A 22,069-nucleotide genomic window follows, 5' to 3' on the forward strand; every position below is an offset into this window, starting at 1 on the left:
TCCGGATTATGTATATTATTGTGTTATTTTTGAATTTTTTGAGTATGAAGGAGCTAAGTACAGAGAGACATTTCATTGTATGGGCTACTAAGCTAAACCAGCATGTATATTATAAAGGTATGATGACTTCCAAATTTGGGTGTGCTGCTTTGGAAAAAGGTTTTTCTCTTGTTTCTACTGAGGATGAGAACTTGTGGACTGCTTCCAGACTGGTGTGGTATGATGGAACAAGACCCCCTGAAAGGTTGCTGTGAACACCCTCAAAAAATTACTTCACCCAACTGCTAAGATGAACCTAGTACACAGGATACACCATGAAAAACCTGATTAATAGTGCCCCAAACAGCAAGAAGCACTATGGACAGAACTACGCCCATATTCCCAAATATTGTTTATTAATGTTTTTACATTTAAAGTGGATATACTATAAAGATTTATATTGGTATGAATCTTGCTTTATTGATACAAATTTAAAGTAAATTTTGTTATACTGTATACGTACATTTCTGCCCTTGATTAAGGTATTGTTTGTTCATTTAAAAATACAATGTATAATTAAGAAATATAGGTTAATAGTCATCGATAATAGTGTATATATATATGTTATATATATATATATATCTGTTAGGTATTCTTCACATCTTTCAGAGATCTTTAGAATATGGCATTTAGAACTTTTCATGACAGTGAGACACAGCTGTTCCTGGCAGCACCAAGCTACTTCAAGTGGAAGATGGGCACTGAAGAGGCTCCTTATGGAGTTGGTTAGCCATTTGAGCAAGAAACTGCTCTTGCCTGGGCTGCTTAACTGGACATGCAGGACCCGCAGAAAAATGACTGCTGAACTTGCCTAAAGGTGAGACAGTGCTTCAGGGTTCCTGCTTCATGAAAGAGTCTGCTAGATATAATGCAGGATACAGAAGAAAGCGACTGACAAACTGCCAATATAGGCAGAACTGTCTTTGAAATTTCCTGCTTTGTGGAAATGTATGCTGGATACTATGGGCCTGTGGTCTGAAAATTGGATGCCCCAACAGTACAGAAGAACTTTGGATGACTGTCCAAGCAGGGAGAAGTCTCTGTCAGCTCTAGAGTTTTGGAAGTTTCTTTAAATGAACTTACTGAACTTAGGTAATATTATATCCTTCTGGAATTTTTAATGGAGTTGAATAGTTATAGTTTTGCTTAGATATGGTATAGATATATTGTAACTGTAATTCTTGCTTGATACCTGCTTTGTTATATGTAATTTTACTATGTTAAAGCCTTCTTTTTTATTTAAAAAGAAAAGGGGAGGTAATGTGGGAGTCCCCTCTACATGCTGTAATTACCATTAATGAATAAAGAAACTGCCTTGGCCTGTAGATAGGGCAGAACTTATGTAGGTGGGAAAGGTGGAACTGGATGCTTGAAGAAAGAAGGCAGAGTCAGACAGATGCCATAGATCCACAGTCTGAGGTAGATATGCTGAAATTTTGCTGGTAGGCTTTGACCTCATTGTGATATACAGATTAATAAAAATAGGTTAAATTAAGATATGGGAGTTAGCCAATAAGAAGCTAGAGCTAATGGGCCAAGCAGTGTTTTAATTAATAAGTGATTATTTTGGTTCTGGGTGGCTGGGATAAACAAGCAGCCACCTCATTCAACAGAGCACAGCACTATCAGCTGAGTGAGGTGTATGCAGTACCTGAAGGAGCACAGCGTATCAGCTGAGATGTATGCAGTCTTGACTTTGCACTTATTACACCTGTTGTGGGAATTCTTCCTACCTTCCCAGAAAGATGTTGAGGAAATGATTTTTAGCTAATGAAAGAGAGACCTAGAAAACCCAAGTCTTGTGTTCTGATCAAAGATTCTTCTATATATTTATAGAAAGCATTTACTTAAAAGTCAGGTCATTGAGACCTTGGGTTAGAGAGCCTGAAATTTCAAATACATTCTTATACCAACATTAGGTGCCACAAAGACAAATATTTTTGTAAAAAATTTATTTCTCTGTAAATACAAATTCCAACATCAACAAACAATAGTCCAGTGGAAAAATACTAGCCATGAACATTGAAAACTTTTTCTCTTAGTTTAATAAATAGAACTTTGGCATTCAAATTTCTAGCTGTAAACCCTATTTAAAAAACAAAACCAAAAACAACTCCTTTCCAAAAAGGAGGAAAAACAAAGTCAGAAGGCATAAGCCAGCCAGTGGCTTCACATTTTTTTTTTTTACAATAACTGTATTTCAGTTAAATCATGAACAATGTATTTACACATGAGGTATTCTGGTGGTTCAAAATCTGAACCTAGTTTCCAAACCCACCAGTCAGTGACTGATTGCACACTCTGCTGTGCTGTGCTTTTAATGTGACCATCTAGCACCTTACTACTTCTGGTCACCACGCCAACATTATGTCAATTTCATGCTTAAGTATTTAAATAACTACATATATAATATATAAATACACACACATACATACAAATGAGTACATTTTAAAGGAGTTTCCTGCTCTCTATACAGAAAAGGCTGGGCTTCAAACACATCCAAATATGATACATCCTCTCAAGTTTACTAAGGTAACTATCATCTAAGAAGAAATGGCTCTTTTTGGAAAAATTCTTAAGTCTATTTACCAAAGAACAAGGTGCAATAATCAACATTCTCATAGCTCATGTAAGAGAAATAAACACTGCAGGCAAAAAGGCACAAAAGGTTCTCTCTGTATGCAGCTGCAACAGTGTTGCCAATGACTTATTGATTTCAAAGTACATTCTATTATATTGAATATTTCATTTAAATAAGAAGAATCTCAATCATTTCCTTTCATGATTAAATGTATGATGCATTCATATAGCAATTACCACCAGTGTGTTTTGGGGATGAAATTGAAATTTTACTCTTTCTACCAAACAGGAGACAGTTTCTCTTCGTTCATAAGCACTCTAAAGAACTGTCAGAAATGGAAATAAAAGGGAAGCAAGAGCTACTGGTGATTCCAAATGTCATCTGCTTGCTCTGTGTGGCCATTCAGAGAACATCCTATCACTATATCATATATCCAGTGACAGAAATATAGACAAGAACTCCAGCAATCCAAACCAGATGTGTACTAACATTGAACAGTACTGTGCAAAATAGCCTGTTGCTTAATTCTGCTGATATTTGAAGAGCATTCTCCAATGAAACGGTTCCTTTACAACTTGCCCGAGATTCCTAATGAGTCTGAAACAAGAACAATATTTTCTCACAAGGTTCTAAGTTAAACTGTCCAATATTCATTTTAGCAACATTTTCTAGCTCTTGATATTTTTCTAACAAGCTACTGAAAGTTAAATTCAGTTTCACAAAATTAAAACCCCACAACCATCAGTAAGATATAATAATGCTAACTTTAAATAGTGAATCCATTCCAAGTATTAAAAGGGACCATGCTCTTAAGAATAAAATTCTTGTATATGTATCCTGTCAAGACTCACAATCTTACAACCAGACACCACTGGAAATGCACTAAATTTAAGTCTGTTTTTCTGACATCACACGCGAGAACAGTGCTAGTTTTACTGGCCTAGTTAACCAGTGACTTTCCTGCAGCAACTGTTAGTCTACCTCTGTTCTATACGGCTGTGGTTCAAATGGCTTCACCTTGAATATACTAAAAATAAAATACTGTGTAACACTTCTTAGGAGACTTTATACACAAAGGCATAAATGAAAAAAGACCACTGCATATGAAAATTTACAGATAGATTCACTTTAGAATTAAGTTCCTTCTTATTGTAGGCTTATGTTATTATAGTAACTTCCATGTACATCCTCCTTCAAAATGTGGACAAACACTATAGAATTGCTGTTTGCCATCTCACTTGACCTAATGATATTTTCTGTTTTCAATGGGATGTGATATTATTATTATTCTAACATGGGTATGTCTCAAGGAAGGAGATGTTTCTGGAAAATGAAATGCTGACCAACTAGAACACAACTATCTCCGTCTTCCTCAAAATTCCCTCCAAAGCTGATTCTTTATTATCACAGTCCTTCACTAATTCTAGACTCTAGTAAAAGATTAGCACTTTGTAGTCCATTATATCAAAATATGAATCAAAATCTATCACATCTGAATGTCTTTTTAATGGTAGTATACAGTTTAGAAATTAAAATGTATCAATAAGAGTTTGGTAATTTCTTAATTAAAATTTTTATTCTAAGACATGTGAATTAAATTAGTTTTAGAAAACTAGCCAAAACAAAAATTATTTACTGCAAGTGGTCAGACGAAAGGTAATTGTGCATGTTTCTCTCTATGTGTATGTGACCGTAAATTTGTTTTAAAAAGCAGTAAGTATAAAACCTCAAAGCATGAAACTAAGAACCTAGGACTTAGGTACTCTAAGAAGATGCTAACACACATCGGCAATAGTTGCTCTAAAGGGCTATGGTTTTAGGTGGCTGTATTTCTGACATCACGAAAGAAAAGGGAGGACTCTATTCAAAGCAAAAGTAAATCTGTTACATGGTTGACCCATGTAGATGCTATTATCTGACTTTACAGCTTGGGACCATCTATACATATGTTACTTTTTGCACAGTAAACATTTTTGCAGTGAACAACTTCTTGATTATCATCAAAACATTACCCCCCAAACCCAACGAACATATTTTTAAAGAACTAAATTCTTAGAGAGAATTCTCTCTGGGTTAGAGAGCTAGGATGCATACTCGCTTCAACACACTGATTTATTAGTAGTCAGATCCCAAGAGGAGTAGAGTGGATTTAGCACTAAATAGAAGGGAAATATGTCATTATGATGTAGTATAATGAACTACTGAACTATAACTACCAAATGAAATGGACAGTTCAGTTCTGAACTAATCATCTTCCTGAGCAATCTCCTTAAAGGCCTGTCCTACTAAGTTCTCATTGATGAGAGTAAGAAAAATCTTTTCTACCAGAAAAAGCTTAGCAAGAAAACGGCTTATGTCAGTCAACAGTACTCCTGCTGGCTCCACATCCTTTACTCCCCCACCTATGTAGTCCTGCCTGAAGAAAATTGGGTTGCATTAAGGAGAGAGGGAAGGATGAGGGAGGGAAGAAGGAAGGAAAGGAAGGAAGGGAAAACACACCTAGAAAAGGCAATGCTTTGCCTGTATTAAAAAGATTGTAATGAGTTCCCAGCTGGCAATAAAATACATAATCTTTCTAAAATAAAATGATACACAGACAATATTATTTGAAGTTTAAATGACTGTATCTGCTCAAATGAGTTGCATTACATAGTAGTACCCTGTGCTCCAGAGGAACTAACCTAAGCAATATCACACTCCATGACAAGTTGTTTGTAATGCAACAAATCTAATAATTAAAATATCACTGAGACTTAGGCTTTGTTTTATGTTACTGTTAATTCACATATGAATAATGAGTTGGCTTTCTCTTAAAGTAGTTTAAAGCAGGCCCGACACTGCTTAAATGTGAGTGCCGAAGTATGGATAAAAATCAGCCCTGCCAGAGTTACTTTATCATCATCTTTTCTATACTAGTCACTGAAGGCCTCAGAGGGCTCCTATTAATTTTACATGGCTCTCTTTACATATATATCATAAATAAAGATTACAAATAGTAAAGGGCATGCTGAAATGAATTGCAATGACTCTTTGTATATTTACTTTTCAAACGAAGCCCATGGAAAAATCCTCACGGCAGTGTCACCCTGCTGAGACAGTCTACGACCACTCTGGACAGAACAGCGGCCCTCAGTGCCAAAATCAGCCCAACTGTGCAATCGCACCATCTCAATACAGCCACTTTTTAAAGTACTAATGATTTTGCTTGCTAGCCTTCTGTATTAGAACACTGCCCTAGAACTGGATCAGGTCAGTCTGCCTAGAAAAATCCAAAATGAAGAATCGACAGTGCGTGCCTTTCAAAGTCTTGCTTTGACCCTTGAAATCCCATTATTGTGTTAACAGAGTCCATGCATGTGCAAATGCACACGCATGGCAAGCACACAGAGATAGACAGAGACAGAGTGATCAAGCAAGAGAATGAATGAGCACTCACATGTATGTACACAAATGACAGGAGTACGGAAACCCTATGCCTTTATCTGAAGAGCACTGTTCACAGCTTGGTCCTACAATCAGTAGTTTGAAAATTCAGGTTGTTTTGTTCCTTTTCTTTCAGACATTATCTCATTTTTCAAATAGTAACATGATTGCTTGCCTGATTTGATCAGCTCCTTCAAACTTCCTCAGAAAAGCAAACCTAACAACAACAGAAACAACAAAGCTGAAGTACACTACAGGGAGCTTCACCTTTCCCTTATAGTCCTAAAGAAACCAAAGGAGTCTAACACAGCAGCATTTCACAATGGATCATTGTTGCTGTGGCCCAACACTTGATCACTGGGTAACGCAGTTGTCTCCCATGTCCTGAGCATAGCGGTCTGATATTGTAGTCCTTAATTCATCAATGTCCCTCCGTAACTGGCACACATCTGAGAGCTTTTTAGTGAGCGCTTCTGGGCTGTGGTCATTTTCAGTCTCTTCAGGTGAACAGTTCATTGCTGTGTAAAGAAAGCATGGAGAGAAAGTCTTAGGTTTCTAAATAGACAGTTCAAGATTCTCATGGAAACATGAAGCTGTACAATGAATACCAGCGAAGCTTGGGTTCAAATTATACATTATTTGAGATTAAAAAGACCCTACCTGCGTGGTCTTAAAAAACCACTGCTAGTTAAAATGTATTAAATTCACATAGCATATACAAATGCAGCAATATTAGCATGGCGACAAAGAGCGAGTTCACACATCTCTTTTCAAGCTCCACTAGCATACTTAATTCTTTCCCAATGACAAAATCTGAAAATTATTTGCACATACAAAATGTCTTAAATTTTATGATTACAAAAGGGAGTTTTACTGGCATGCAGACATTAGTTTGAAAGATATAGCCAGAGTATTAGGATCATATAATCTCAAACAACTGAAACAAGTGTACAGAGAATGACCCAAAGTCTGAATAATGACGGTGAGGGTCTAGCAGCTAGTTCTTAATTATCTACTCTAGTTTTTCCTTTTAAGCATGTCCCAATAATAAATCAAAAAAAATGTGAAATAAACTCTCTCAACCTCCGGCACAGCAGCCAAATAACTGTTTTTTTTTTTTTTAAACACTAATGAACATTTGCCATGATTAAGGTATGATACTGAATGAAGTCAATGACTTATTCTCAATGCCTTCCAAATGATTCCATAAATAACTGTCAATGCTTTCCAAATGATTCCTTGGGCGTAGAGTACATTGTAGATGACTTACCACTCCCCAAAAGAGACAGCAGCACAGACAAAACATACATAGACCTAATTGGAGTAATGGCTGGGACTTGCTTATTGGTGGGTTATCAAAGCACAAAACACAGCAGTCTGATAGAATCTGAGAAACAAGACTAGTAGTGTCTAGCCATTAAACAGTAGAAGACAAACTACATGTGAGAAGAGGCACAAGAAATAAGCTACAGAGATAAGTAGAACCTATTCTAACACAGGGAGGATATTAGGAAAAACAATTTATGGTTTAGACAAAACCTTGAAAACAATATGAAAAGTGGGTAGGGAAAGGAGGATGAATAAGATGGGTAATGGTCCAGTTCAGGGTTATGTGAGCCTGACATAATGGTAGGGGTAAATACTAGCTCAGTAGAGCTCAACTGCCAACAGTGAGGGTCAGAGACTGGGATCAGGTGGCGTATGGCAGTACTAAGTACTCTGAGGAGCAGGGCTAGTTGGGACAGTGGGGCCCTACTTGAGTCATGCTGAGTCTCTAATGCCTAGGAAAGAGCCTGTATGAATATATATAGAGAGAAAGAGTTGACTACAATCAGGAGACCAAAGATGCCTTCTAGACAAGGTGAGAGATCAGTATCTGTATGGGGGAAAGTATTGCAGTAACAGAAAAAGATATAAGTATTCAGAGAGAATAGGGATTAAAAGGAAAAACAAATGAAAATACCCACTGACTAATAACTCTTGTGTACTCCAATATGATTTTTTTTTGAGACAGGGACCCATTATGCAGTTCTGCCTATTCTGTAACACTCTGTAGAGCAGGTTGGCCTTGAACTAACAGAGATTCACCTACCTCTGCCTCCCAAATGCTGAGGCTAACGGTGTGCCCAGCTGAAACCCAGTAAGAAAGTTGCAGAGAAGTCTAGAGAATTCTGAGGCTAAGCAGTCATAAAACTGGAAGCAGAACTTGGGAATGATGTCATGAAAACCAAGGAGGCAGATAATTTTAAGAAAATTAGGATAGGTCTGCCAATCAACAACTGAAGGCCGCATGACATGGCAATTCAGAGTAGCTGGCCGGACAGAATTTCACAGTGCCACGTGTAAGGTAAGGACTCGGAGTTTGGACCTGAAAGTCTGAAAAAAGCCACCACGGGGATTAGTGGTGTTGAAGGTGGTGGAGTCACGAACCTTCACTGCATTCATATTAGCATAACTCTATTAATGCAAAGGCTAAGAAATGCTACACTAAAATATAGATTAGAAAATAACTGAGGGGAAACCAATTTTACATCTCTGAAGTCTGTGATATGTAAACTTCTGTTTCTTCCTCCAAGAGATCCATTCTAACCAGTGTCAGTGATCATCTGGCATCTTCTCTAAGATCCACAAAGCCTTTCCAGCCCTTCCCATGTATATCAGTCACTTCAATTCTTTGTGTTATAACTGTTCTTTGAACACATCTCAATCACAGTACTTACTGAATCGATCTAATAATTCAATTAATGTGAGAGAGGGGGTTGTTTAATGATCTGCACTGACGGGACACAACTTAGTATTCACACCACTGAAGGTGTCTGATATCTGCTGACTAATACTGCCCAGTGTTTTTCACATGCCTACATTTAAGCATGTCAACATACCTCTATAAAGTGAAGGTAAAATTCTGCTGACCTTGCTTAATACAAATATATGTTTCATTTAGTAAGTGACATTCTTTAAGAGTATTTGTTTTAAGCCAAAGTACCTATTATGAGGTAATATAGTAGAATATTTTTTGGAGAAAATAGAAATATTCTCATCACACACAAACCATACTGAGGCAAGCATTCCACAGAACGTGTTCCACCACAAACTTTTTTATGTAGCTTTACCCTGTTTTTAAGCTTTTTACTTATCGATTTCTTCTCTATTAAAAAGTTATCAATAAGATAATATTCTATTCCTGAGAACTACACAAAGAGATGGGCATTCCTACAAAAAGAACCCCCAAAGGAAGGCTCGCACTAGCTTATTACTGTGGCAGCTCTTCCACAATTCCAGGCAGAAGGGGAAAGAACTGAGACAGAGTAGAAAAGATATCACAAAGAAAGCATAAAAGTCACATGTGCCAAAGGCAGCACATCTGTTGGAGAGAATCTGGCTCCCTTGAAACGATTGGCCCTCACATTCAGTCACAGGACATAGGACACTTACAAAAGCAGTGAGTATTGTCTTACAAATATGCCGGCAGCTGGCACACAGCTGGCTGCTCATCCCTGTAAATGCTGTAGAAGAGCAGCATGAAGAAAGACTTCTGACCTTTAGAAGAGTAAATGGGAAGTCACTGCTAAGAAGCACTGCAGGCCACACCCAGACCCAGTGTAGGAAACATCTCCAGGTATTCTGCAACTATGCCCTTGCTGGTTTCCACAAGTTTACATCAGTTTTAGTACTGAACTGGTGAGAGGTAAACCTAAAACCACCAGCTGAGTTGGTGACTTAATAAAGCCAAAGAAAAGGTGAGTACAAAGCTAACACAGAAAAAGCAATCAGAATAAAAACATCAGCCACTTACATCTGATTCCCAGTAATAACGACAGGTTAGGCTCCTTGCCCTGAGCTCGCTGATTAAGAATGCTACACAATGCTTTCAAGTCAAACAAACAATAAGACATTTCCTTGAACAGCTGGTCAATCACAGTCAGATCAAAGAGAGGCCACTTAGAACGGAGGGTCTGCAGCTCAGACTGCTCTGATTCCTGGCTCTGATCAAGTAAAGAGTATGTCTCTCTTGTTTGTCTTTGGTTCTGTAGTGGATAAAGAAAAAAAAAGCCAGTTGTTAGAACAGAGAAAAGGTATTCAAAGTCATACAGCTTAACATTTTTCATGAAGTCTATAACAAGTCTATTATCAAACATCATAGTGTATTTACTTTAACTGAATTCAATTGCATACATTCAGTAGAACCAAATGATCTATACTTACAGGTCTGAGTATTCTGTGCCATCTGACACCCACAGTAATCAAAAGGAAAGATCACACCCCAGCAGCCTGGGGTTCTCAACATTCTTTTACTAAAAAGCAGATGTATGCATTTCCCACAATGTAACCCATTTGAATGAAAGAGCAAGGACATCTTAAACCTCATTCCATGATGTTGTCAAGGAGCAGAAGTGACTTAACTATACTGGAACTATTTCTTTTCTTTCTTCTTGTTTTAAAAAAAGAAAAACTTTTTCCACAAAACATATTCTGATCATCAACCTAAACTCCTCCTAGATCCTCCCTCATTCCCTTCCCACCTACCCAACTTGATACCCTTTTTTCTCTTTTTAAAAAACAAAGGCAAAGAAACATAAAACAAGAAACACATACAACAAATCCCCCCCAAAAAAAACAACAAAAAGGCCTCCCATAAAACAGAAAGCAAAATATACAAGCAAGAGACCAATAAGAGAAAGTGCTCAAACAATCCAAATGAAACAAAAAGTCTACAACAATACTACTGAGTTTGTTTCATGTTGGTTCGTTATTTGAAATGTGGTTAATATTCCCAATGAGACTCCCCTGGAGAAAACTGGAACTATTTATTTTAATATTAAGAAAAAGTATTTATGTTTTGATACTTATAGGAATTAAATTTTATGATTGAAAACACAAAGAAATATAAATATGACATGAATGGGAAAGAAACACCAGCATCTCAGAACTGTGTGAGCAGAACTGTGAGTATCAGCATGGATTCATGACTTACTACACTCAGAAGATGCTATCCTCATCTCCAAAATTATCTCCCACTCCCCACTTAAGAAAACTAAGCTTAATAGGATTTCCAAATGGAACTGCATTTAAGAATAACCAAATAGACTGGGTGACAATGAAGAGGTTGCTTTTATATATAAATGGTAGCTAATAAAGAGAAAAGGAATGAACTACATGTGAAAACTTAATTTTAAATCATGAACTTTGGTAGATGCTAGGAAACATGTTGGCCAGCTGCATGTTCTACCAGCCCCACGGATCACCTGCTCTTTGTAGTGGCTATACCTTTAATTTAAAAAAAGCTAGGCTGTCACCACCTTAACCTAGAGAGATTAGTATTTGGATGCTACTTAAGGATAATCAAACACTGTGCAATATGTCAGCAATACAAAATATTCACAGCAGGAACAACTGGCATGAACTCCATGTAGCCTTTAGCTCTAATAAGTAGTTTATAGAAACACAGGGTAAAGAACAAATGGTATCATTAAGGAAGGAGCTGGACAAATCTAAAAGGTGTGACAATCTATAAGTCTATGAGATGAATGAGCTTCTAATTTCTTCAAAAAGACAGTAAAACAAAAGAAAAGCACCTTGGATTTATAAGACACCACAATAAAATGTATGGGTGGCCCCTGATGGAATGTCTTCCACACCATAAACAAATACTTGGTGAAGCGGGGAAATGTGAAAACAGATTATTATCAACATCAAGAAATCATTATTTTCACTGGGCATGAAAGTCATATTGTGGAAGCTCTATGTAAGAAAACATCCTCCACTTTAGGAGATTCATTCGAGAGCTTTGGCTAACACATGTACCTTATGCAACATGTCCTTAAGCAGGGGTCAAGTACTTCAGCTCATACTCAGGACAGTGTGATCTGCGGCAGCACTGCCGACCCCTTGAGGACTTTGCTAATGTTCAATCTGTGCGTTCTTTTTGCACTTTGGGACTTAGTGCATGTGTAACTCGAATATATCGAGTTAAGTCATGAAAATTGAATTCTAATGCATGGGAGAAGACATAAGAAAAATAAAGGCTTGCCTTTTGTTATAATTTTCTTATAAAACCTAATGATTTTACTTAACACATCAAGCCAAGCCTCCCACTTGGACATGTTCTATATGTAGAAAGCCAGCACTGACTGTAAAGAGATGGAGAACCGCCCTTCCAGGCGGTGGGAGCTGTACTCACTTCGAGCAATGCTTCTGTTAATCTCTGGAAGCTTCCTTCTTTTCTTCCGAGCTCTTCTCCCATGCTCTGTGCAGTCCGCTTCTCTTTAGAAAGATCCCCTTGCATAGACTAAAATAACAACAACAAAACTATAAATCAAACATGTTAACACATGTCAATCTGATACCCCAAATATTTAAGATCTTGTGGCCTCCCTAGCCCCTTCTATGATGAAGCTGTGGTCTCTAAAACAGCTCACATTAGATCGAGAGAACAGGGAAACAATACCAAAGAGGTTTTTAACCTGTGTAAACATGTCAATTCAGGTTTCTACATTTCATTAACTGGTATTAGGAATGTACTGGCAACAAAGCAATACTTGGTTACATTTTTCTTAAATATAAAATAGTAGAATAAGACAGTTTCAAAAAACTACTTGTAGCTAAGCTCCCCTTTCTGTTTATACTGTCCTGATCAATGAACATGAGCCCAGACTCAGGCCAGAGGAAACTTTGAAAATTAATCTCCTTACTCCATTATACAATTGCATATCATGTAGTAGATAGTATCATGAAAAAAAAAGGCCTGAGTGTGACAAAGCAGCACAGAAAATGCCTTAGGAATACCCGAGTCATCCTAGCTGACTCCTTGGTTCGTACTGCACACTACAGTAGACTTGTCATAAATAACGGTTTACTAGGGTTCCTATGTGTTTCTACCAACTTTCCCCATGTGGTTAGACCATGAAATCAATAAACTTATAGCCAGGGAAGAGAAATCATTTTTCCACAAATCTGCATTTATTCTTAACTAAACAAGCTTTCATATAATGACCACCTGAATAGCCCACATCCGTTATGAATGGGTACCACCCTATCACCTCATCTGATGGAAGGAGGGGGGTCACAGAGGCAGACATAAGACTGTAAGGGGTAGATATTTAACTTAATGTTTTTAAATGCCATTTGATAAAATGCTGGAAGACTATTTAATGGCTTAAGAGCTAGATAAAAATGGCTCAACCCTTTGAACAAGTATATTTTCTTTTTTTAAATATTTATTTATTTATTTATTATGTATACAATATTCTGTCTGTGTATATGCGTGCAGGCCAGAAGAGGGCAACAGACCCCATTGCAGATGGTTGTGAGCCACCATGTGGTTGCTGGGAATTGAACTCAGGACCTTTGGAAGAGCAGGCAATGCTCTTAACCTCTGAGCCATCTCTCCAGCCCACAAGTATATTTTCTTATACAAGCTTGTTTCACACTCCCTCAAAATGCATTTGGCAATACAACACAAAAGGAAAGCTCCCTAAACATACTTCTGGTACTACAATTGTTTTCTAACTTCATTTGATTGAATGACATATGGGGATTTATTACCTACTGGAGATTTATGCTTCCTGGCATGACAATATTATTTATCTATATTCCAGAATTCAATTGAAATTCTCTTAAGACACATGGCTTTATTAGAATTATAGAGAAAACTAGCTTTATTAGAATTATAGAATTATGGTGGCATATGCCTTTAATAGCAGCACTCTGGGGGCAGAGTTAATTAGCAGGCTAATCTTTTTTAGGCCAGCCTAGTCTACAGAGCAAGTTCCAGGACAGGCTTCAAAGCTACACAGGGAAACCCTGTCTCAAAAAAACAAACAACAACAACAACAAAAATTACAGAGAAAACACTTAAAGCTCAAATTTTAACAATAAAAACTAAATCCAAAGAGGTTATTTTTACAATGCAATCCATTAAAAGTGTGTTTTACAATTTGATCAACTCAGAGCCATGTTGACTACGAAAGGCAATTAGCTAGTGATTAATGTGTTTCCATATAGCATTAAATTAAGACAGTTACAAAACAGGCAAACCTTCCTTCCTTCCTTTCTTTCTTTTTGAGACAGGATTTCCCTCTGTAGCTTTGGAGCTTGTCCTGGAATTAGTAGACTAGGCTGTCCTAGAATTCACAGAGATTTGCTTGCCTCTGCTTCCCAAATGTTGGGAATAAAACCGTGTACCACCAACCACCCGGCTACAGACAACCTTTCTATCAGGAGAAGTTGGAAGTATTTGGCAATAGAGTCACAAGAAGGAAAACTGAAATAACATCTGACTCATGTGACATACTGGCTGGGTATTGGGAAGCACCATGGAGGCTGGGTTCACCGATGCATTCCTGTCTGCTTCCAAGGATAACTCTGGCTGCAATGCTGAAGCTGCCTGACAACAGCACCTCATCTACAACAGAGTTAATCTATTTTAAATTGTATGAAGACATGTAGCCATAAGGTTTGGAGAGAAGTAATGCTATTGTCTCAATAGAGAAAGAAAAATATGACTGTCACACTAGATTTCCATAGTCAAGCACAGTTCAAGTAGTAAACATCATTCTTATTTCCTTTCAATCACCCACACCTGAACAGAACAAGGGTTGTTTAAGTAGTTCTGGTCTTTCACCTAATGCTCCTAATAGCTCTTCTAGTGCTTACTAGTGTTTATAAATGCAAATGCACAGTGTATTTATTTTGATGTAAGAATCCAAAATTCCAAATTAATAATTATTTTCCTATGCAGGAAAACCTAGAAAATTTGATAGACATCTCGCTATTTTATTCTATCAAGAAGGAATAATAAATGTTATTTCACAAGGCATTTTTGAAATATTTTAAAGTATAATTGCTACAAATAGTGGTTTCCTATCATGTATAAATAAATGATCCATATTTTCTGAAATAAATATTTGGCTGTTTTGAAATGCAGAATACTAATCTGTTTGTGCTCCATTAGCCACATTAAGAATTCATAAAGGATTGAATTAGGTTTTAAATGTCAAAAATCTTCCTTAAGTTCCAGACTTAACAGTCTTAAGACTCTGCTAAATTCAAAACCTCCTGGCATTTACTATGAGCATTTCTGAAGCTGAAAGTAGTTTTAATTGAATGTACTGTTGAATCTAGAAATACACAACTCAAACGAAGGAAAGCCATGTTATTGCCAACGGACTCTACCCAATCTGTAAACCCAACTTAAAAGGAGTCATTTGAAAAGAAAAGCACACTAGTATTGTGTACATACATGAGTGAGTGTGCGTGCACACACACATACACACACATCCCACAAGAGTTATCAAAACAATACTACCTCATGTAATTATTTATGAGCAAACTGTCCATTGTACTACATGATATATTAGTGAACACAGTCAAAGCTGTTGGATTTTGTGGAATTTTTACTAGCAAGAAAAAGACAAAATAAATTATAGCTGTATAATATTGTATATTAGTTTGTTTACTCTTGTAGAAAATGGAAAAGAGAATGGTAGGAAAAATGACATTGAAATCTCAAAACAGGGTACAAAATACATGGAAAAGCTGACACTGACACCAAGATTTGCGGTGATTAAGGGACTGTGTCCACCAGATACCGAGAGTTTCAGTCAGTGAGAAATTCTGGGGCAGACATTGCCTTCTGTTGGATTAAATGAAAGTGAGGCAGCAAAGCCAGAGAGACTACAGTCATCAAGCACGGCAACACCAGTGTGGACATACAGGCTTCTTAACTTAATGTTCGAACTTGGATTATTATTTTGAATAAAAGAAACTACTGAAGAGTTCTGAGCAGAAGTGTCTGGTCTGACTTCTGTCCCCCTGTGTCACTTAACAAGAGAACAGACTATGTGAACACAAGGGCAGAGGCAGGAAGAGCAGCTTCACAACAGAAACAAAAATAGCTTGGACAATGCTGGCAACAGTAGGAGGGTGGAGAGGGATATATTTTAAAGGTCATGGAATTTCCTGAGAAACATGTGCTGAGAATTAAGGTTAAGTTTAATAATTCAGGACTGGGAGGTATGGCAGGGTTTGTGGTGGATTTTTTTCAAAAGGTTTCAGTGGTTTTGTTTTTAATGTGTTATGTCAAGTATGCCCAATAGTGTGGTGATGTGGGACCAGAACCTAGGGACGCAAATATGGAAGGGAGAATTCTGAGTTGCAGACTAAAAACCAGGGGGTTTATTGGATGCATACCATAAAACTGAATTCTATCAGAGAAATACTTGCACATCCATGTTCATTGCTGTCTAAATGTCCATCAACAGATGAACAGATATAGGAAAAGGTGGTACATAAACACTTTGGATCTTTATTTGGCCATAAAGAAAAATGAAATTGTGACATCTGCAGGAAAATAGATGGAAATGGAACTATACTAAGCATTGGAAGCCAGAGTTAGCAAAAAACACTACATGCTTCATCACATATTTGGGCCTTAAATTTTAATTTTTGTGAGAATCCACATGAGTATGGATGGATACAGGTAATAAGACAAGGAAAAAACACAGGAGGGGGTATATCTTAAGTGAGGGGAATCAAATCCATGCTTTGGAATGGGGGAGAAGGGACAGAGAGAAGATTCAACAAAAACAGGAGTCTGTAGGGAAAGTCTGTAGTGATATCATTACTTGTATGCTAGTTTAAAGAGAAACAGGTTTCCAAAACCCCTGAATTTTGTGGACCAGTACTCACACTTCAGTGAGGCCCAGTCTACATATCCATGTTGTTGTAAGAAGCTTCCTGTATTCACAGTAAAGACTTTTCTTTAAGAAAAACATAGTTGTGATGTGAGGGAGAGCACATTTAAATATCTCAGTAATTGTTATATATTACCAAAAGAATTTCCTAATTTGATGATCAAATCTTCGAAATCCAGGTTTTGAACTTGGCCCCTTCATTTCTATCTCCTTACATCTATCTAAGAAGTAAGAAATGTGGGGTTCTCTCTCTCTCTCTCTCATAAAAATAAAAAAATCGTAAAAACTAAAAGAAGTAATATGCAAACACCATAAGCCATTTTTAGCTTGTTTATAAGACTTGAAGATATGATAGTTCTAATTCTGTAAGTTAGCTATCATTTTGCAATCATGTGATTTTTAAAAACCACCTGACAAGGAGCTCTACATTCTCCATGAGGTGCTCTGCAAACCTGCTACCTAGTGAAGTTGGTGAATAATACAAAAGAAGACATTTAAAAGTTACTGCAAATGGCCATATAGCACAAAGACATTCATTCAGGAAGACCTCTAGAACTCAGAAAGAGCAGCAATAGACTGCATGATGCATGAAGCACAACCCTCCCCATCGTTAGACTCTCACTGCTCAGAAAGATGGAAATTCTGCTCCAGACTGCTAGAATCCTCTGGCTCCCAGGTGGAGAGCTATCTTCCCACAGGAGACAGGACCCATCAATGTCTGATATTCTGTCTCAGCTACCTGTAGCTGTGGATAAGTTTCAAGGCACAGTAGCCAAGAGGTGGGGCTTCTTTCTTCCACCATCTTCCCACAAAGAATGAAGACTTTACCTTGTGTGGTGTTATCAAGAACATGGTGGTCCTAGTAATTATTGCCTCAGTTTGTGGAACAGGGTTGCATGCTAGAAGCAGCAAGTCAAGGATTCTGAGAGATGCTGTCCCTACTCTTTTTTACTGAAGGGTAAATTCCAAAAGTGAAGCAGCAGAATGAATAAACAAATATAAACAAATCAATAAGTAGAGGCCTTGCCTCAAGCAAGGCAAAGATAAGAACTCCCCAAAATTGTCTTCTGACCTCCACATGCACACTGTAATTTTTACGCACACACACAAGTGTTTGAATAACCCCAAATGTCAGAGATTTTTCACTCAGGGCAAATAGACCATACTACGAAATTACAAATGTGTCCACAAAGAAATGGCTTCCTTTGTAAGAATATGTCTAAAAGGCCCTTTCAAAAATAATGGAAGTACTGGAAAATGGTTCATTAGTTAAGAGTGCTTTCTCTTCTACCAGAGGATCTAAGCTTGGTTCCCAGCACCCACACAAGGAATATCACAGCTACCAGTAACTCTAGCTCTGATACCTTCTTCTGGCTTTCATGGACACTGGAATACAAGCAATACACACACACACACATAAAAAATATTTTAATACTGGCAGCTGTGGCAAAGGGCAACTGTTAGGTTACTGTCAGATTCACTGATGCTACAGGCCTGAGGCAGGTGACTGGGAGGCATAGTCCCCCAGTCAATCCTCACTAGCTATGAAGCTGTCCTGTGAAGGAACCAGAAGGGATGATCTGTAAAGCTGTGTGTGCTACCATGAACAGCTGAAAGCGAAGCATCAGCAGCAACTCGTGGAGCTTACAATTGGTTCATGTCAGTAAAAGCCACAGACACATGAAGTTATGGAACAGGTAAATCTGAGTGGCCAGAAATGTCTCAGTGATTGCTCAGAGCTAGAGAGGGGAGGAGAGCTTAAGAGAAAAAATGAGAAGACACAGGGCTTCTTCTGAAGGGGATAAAGTGCTCTAAGGCTGTGACCTGAGTCTGAGCATCTACTGGATATACTAAAAATATTGTAACATACAAAGGCATGAAAAATATGTTGTGACAGTTATGACTCAAAATTGTTATTAAAACTTCATACAATATAAAGAAAAAGCTGCCCGCATTCTCTTTCTTCTGCCTTGTGATTTGTATTTTGGTTCATAAACAAGATCTTTCAGCAGCATCACTTGGTATCTAAACATTAAACGTTTTTATTCACCTCCCACCCAGTCTTCCCTGCACTTCCCACTCAAGAGCAGAGAGCACTGAGGATTGTCCCTGACAGAGGATCCAGGACTAGACACAAGGCTACAGTCAAGAGATGCCCATAGTCTGTCCAATCCAGGCTCAAATTTAACCCTCAGATAGGAATTCATACAGCTCATAAAGATAGGACACCAAAAGCATCCCAAATAACCTAATTATCCAGACAAATTTGGTGACTGATCACTCAGCACAAATAAGCTCAAGAGAATTCTTCATAATTTACATCAGTAGTTTCCTCCCTAACCAAGACACAAAAAGATGGTTCTTCAAAAGTTGAATTCACCTTTTATAGTTTTTGACATATCTTAATTATGCAAAAATTTTAAAGTGCTTAAAGCAAATGCACAATATGTATAATAATACAAGTCTTCTAAATTAAAGATACCTGGAGAAAGAGCATATGACAGCATGCTAACCTTTCTTTGATAGAAGGCACTATATTGGGTTGGTAGGTTTTTCAACTATTAAGTTTGATACGGCATTTTTAATTTGTCATAAGACATGAAGCAATTTCATATGTATCTTTTAAAAACTAAGCATTAGGAAGAATTTCCTATCAAGAAATTAATCTAACAAAAGGTAGAAGGTAAGTACTATATAACAATGGGAAGCATTAATGCAATTCAATTATTAGGTTAAAGAAGTCATATTCCACCTATAAAGAACCCTACTGGCATAAAATCCATTTCTCTAGTATTTCTACTGAGAAAAGTCTACTAACTGAACTTTATAAGTTGTTGGTAAACATTAGAACAAATCTTCTGAGACTGTATAAATATCTTCTCGTCATGTTGTAAATAGGACAGACTGTCAAGAGTTTTAAGAATGGAAGTTCTAGTTATGCCTGTAAGAGTAGGCAGTTGAAATGACCTCTGAATGTAATTTTATCTTTTGTGGTTATAATAATTACTCATTGACAGGTGTCAATTTAGAAAGACCAGTTAATGACATTCATGCTTCCATTATGGAGACATTTTAATGTTAAACCAGTAAAGAGAGTTGAAAATTTTAAAGTCCATACTTCCTTTGTCAAGATTACAAATTCAAAATGCAAAGATGACAGTCAACTAGAAATAAGCTTATGATAGTGAAATGCTTTAACAAAGCAGGAAGGAAGGTAATACCCAATGAAGAACTCGATCACACTCACACTGTAACCATAAAATTTACAGAAATGATAGAAGAATGTGGTATGCAAATGTTATTTTGTTCATAAATGGAAAAGCCCACGGAGAAGCCAGTTTATCTTTCCTGGTCTCATGGATGTAAAGAAAAGCAACATTTTTACATAATCAATTAATCAACAAGGTATTCATCCCAGTCAACAATATCATCTTGACAGTTTAGCCAAACTGTATAAAAAGCTATACAGGACTCAGTTTCATATAGGACTCAGTTTCAAATTTAATATCTGCTTTTATATGAAGCTTTGCTTTTCCATATTTAACAACAATTGCAGTATTAGTTCTAGTCCAAGATGAATTCTGTTCTCCTTCTAAAACTGAACTACGCATTCCAGTAACTTATACCAGGTAATTTTTTTAAAACTTTATGTTATGGATGTTACATTTTATGGATGTAAAATGGCAGATGACATATGTATTTAAATAATATCTTCATGTAAGGCCTGGTGGCACCCACCATTAATCCCAGCACTTGGGAGGCAGAGACAGGTACATCTCTGTAACTTGGAGGCCAGTTTGGTCTATATGATAAGTTACAGGTCGACCAATGTTACAAGGCAAGATCTTGTCTCAATAAATAGCATTTCATTATAAAACAATGTCTTATTTCATCTTGTATTAATAAGGGAGATGTGCATACAGCCCAAGATTTTACTGTTTACCTCTGGTCATTTAAATGTTTTATGGGAAAAAGCAGTGGTACAAAATCCAATTTTAGTAACACAAAGTTGTTTCTCTCCACTATAAAGCCTAAATGTGTTGCAACTATTAGAAAAAGAAGAACATTAAAATTATAGTGAATTCAGTTTTACAATTATTACTACAGTGATAGCTAAATTTTAAGATTTATATTAATCATTTGTGATGCTCTGCTTTTCTTTTACATAGCATTTTATTTGCATTTTAGTTACATGAAGAAAAGTATAGATATAACCTATGGGAAGGCTGTCTTTGAAAACAGCAGAGGAGAAACTAGACAGCATTGAAGAATTAGCAGTCAAGGGCATTGCTCTGTTAGATTATTACTGTGATACTTCACCCATCAAATACACTTATTAGCTACTTGCAAAATAACAAAAGAATGTTTCTTCAACTCAAAATGGTCTTTTAAATTTCTGATGCCAGAGAAAAAAATAGTTTATGGATTGATTTTTTTTAAAAAACAAAGCACACATCTTTTATGAAGTGTCATCACAAACCACCAAATGTTTATAAATCCAGCCTTTACAACTGTACAGGGACAAAATTAATACAACCAAAGAGATGAATTTCAGAAAAGCGAGGAGCCATAATTGTTTCCAACTCTACCTTCCCACTCTAATACAAATCAGTTAAGTGTGGCTAGGATGACCTACTATATTAGATACTTTTGTGAGTAAACTACATACTAGGCCTATTTAGACAATCACAATTTATAAATGAGATGCTAAAGGCAAAAAAGAAAAAAAATAAGTTATCACTTCAAAACATAACAGAACTTAACGAATTACTGCCTGGACCAATGTATTTGGGAATAAATTATTAATTTGACTCCAATTTTCTAAGTTGCTTAAAGAAAGAAGTTGGGGGAGGGACACAGAGAGAGAACAATGGTGGGTGAGGGATGGAGAGGGAGAGCAATGAGAGAGATATCTTGACAGAGATATCTGGCTCAACTTGATATGCTATGCTTAGTTGACTCATGAGAGGCCTTACCCTTTCTGAGGAGTGGGTGTGTAAGTGCACAAAGTGGGGGGAGGGAACAGGAGGAGAGGTGGGAGGGGAAACTGAGGGAGAGAAAACTGTGGTTGGTATATTAAATAAAAAATTTAAGAAAAAGGCAAAAAGTATTCAAGGTAAAAGACAAAATGATATGAATCACATTCTTCTACATACTTAACTTATATGCAATCATATTTACATGTGACTAAAGACTGCAATAAAATTGAGGAGCAAATTATGCGCATTTTAATTTATACAAATAAATACTGAATGACCATAATATAAAGAAATGTATGTGATACACACAAACTGTCAGGTATCATGGCTCAAGCTTCATGGAAAAATTCCTG

At 36.9% G+C, this 22,069-nt stretch overlaps 1 protein-coding gene across 5 annotated transcripts in view; it reads right to left on the bottom strand.

Moving 5' to 3' along the window:
• Positions 1-1,974: 1,974 nt before the first annotated feature.
• Positions 1,975-22,069, bottom strand: part of Cep85l (centrosomal protein 85L) — a 114,324-nt gene continuing 94,229 nt past the window's right edge. For all 5 annotated transcript variants that reach the window (XM_048424999.3, XM_087911042.1, XM_087911044.1 and 2 more), the window contains 3 exons: positions 12,225-12,332; positions 9,840-10,071; positions 1,975-6,561 (listed from right to left, as the gene is read on the bottom strand). In XM_048424999.3, coding sequence (XP_048280956.2) covers positions 6,398-6,561; positions 9,840-10,071; positions 12,225-12,332 — 504 coding nt within the window. In that variant the 3' untranslated portion in view covers positions 1,975-6,397. The remainder of the gene's footprint in view (positions 6,562-9,839; positions 10,072-12,224; positions 12,333-22,069) is intronic.

The sequence above is a fragment of the Myodes glareolus genome, chromosome 1 (assembly GCF_982192425.1).
Source record: "Myodes glareolus chromosome 1, mMyoGla1.1, whole genome shotgun sequence".
In the NCBI taxonomy this organism is placed as follows: Eukaryota; Metazoa; Chordata; class Mammalia; order Rodentia; family Cricetidae; genus Myodes; species Myodes glareolus.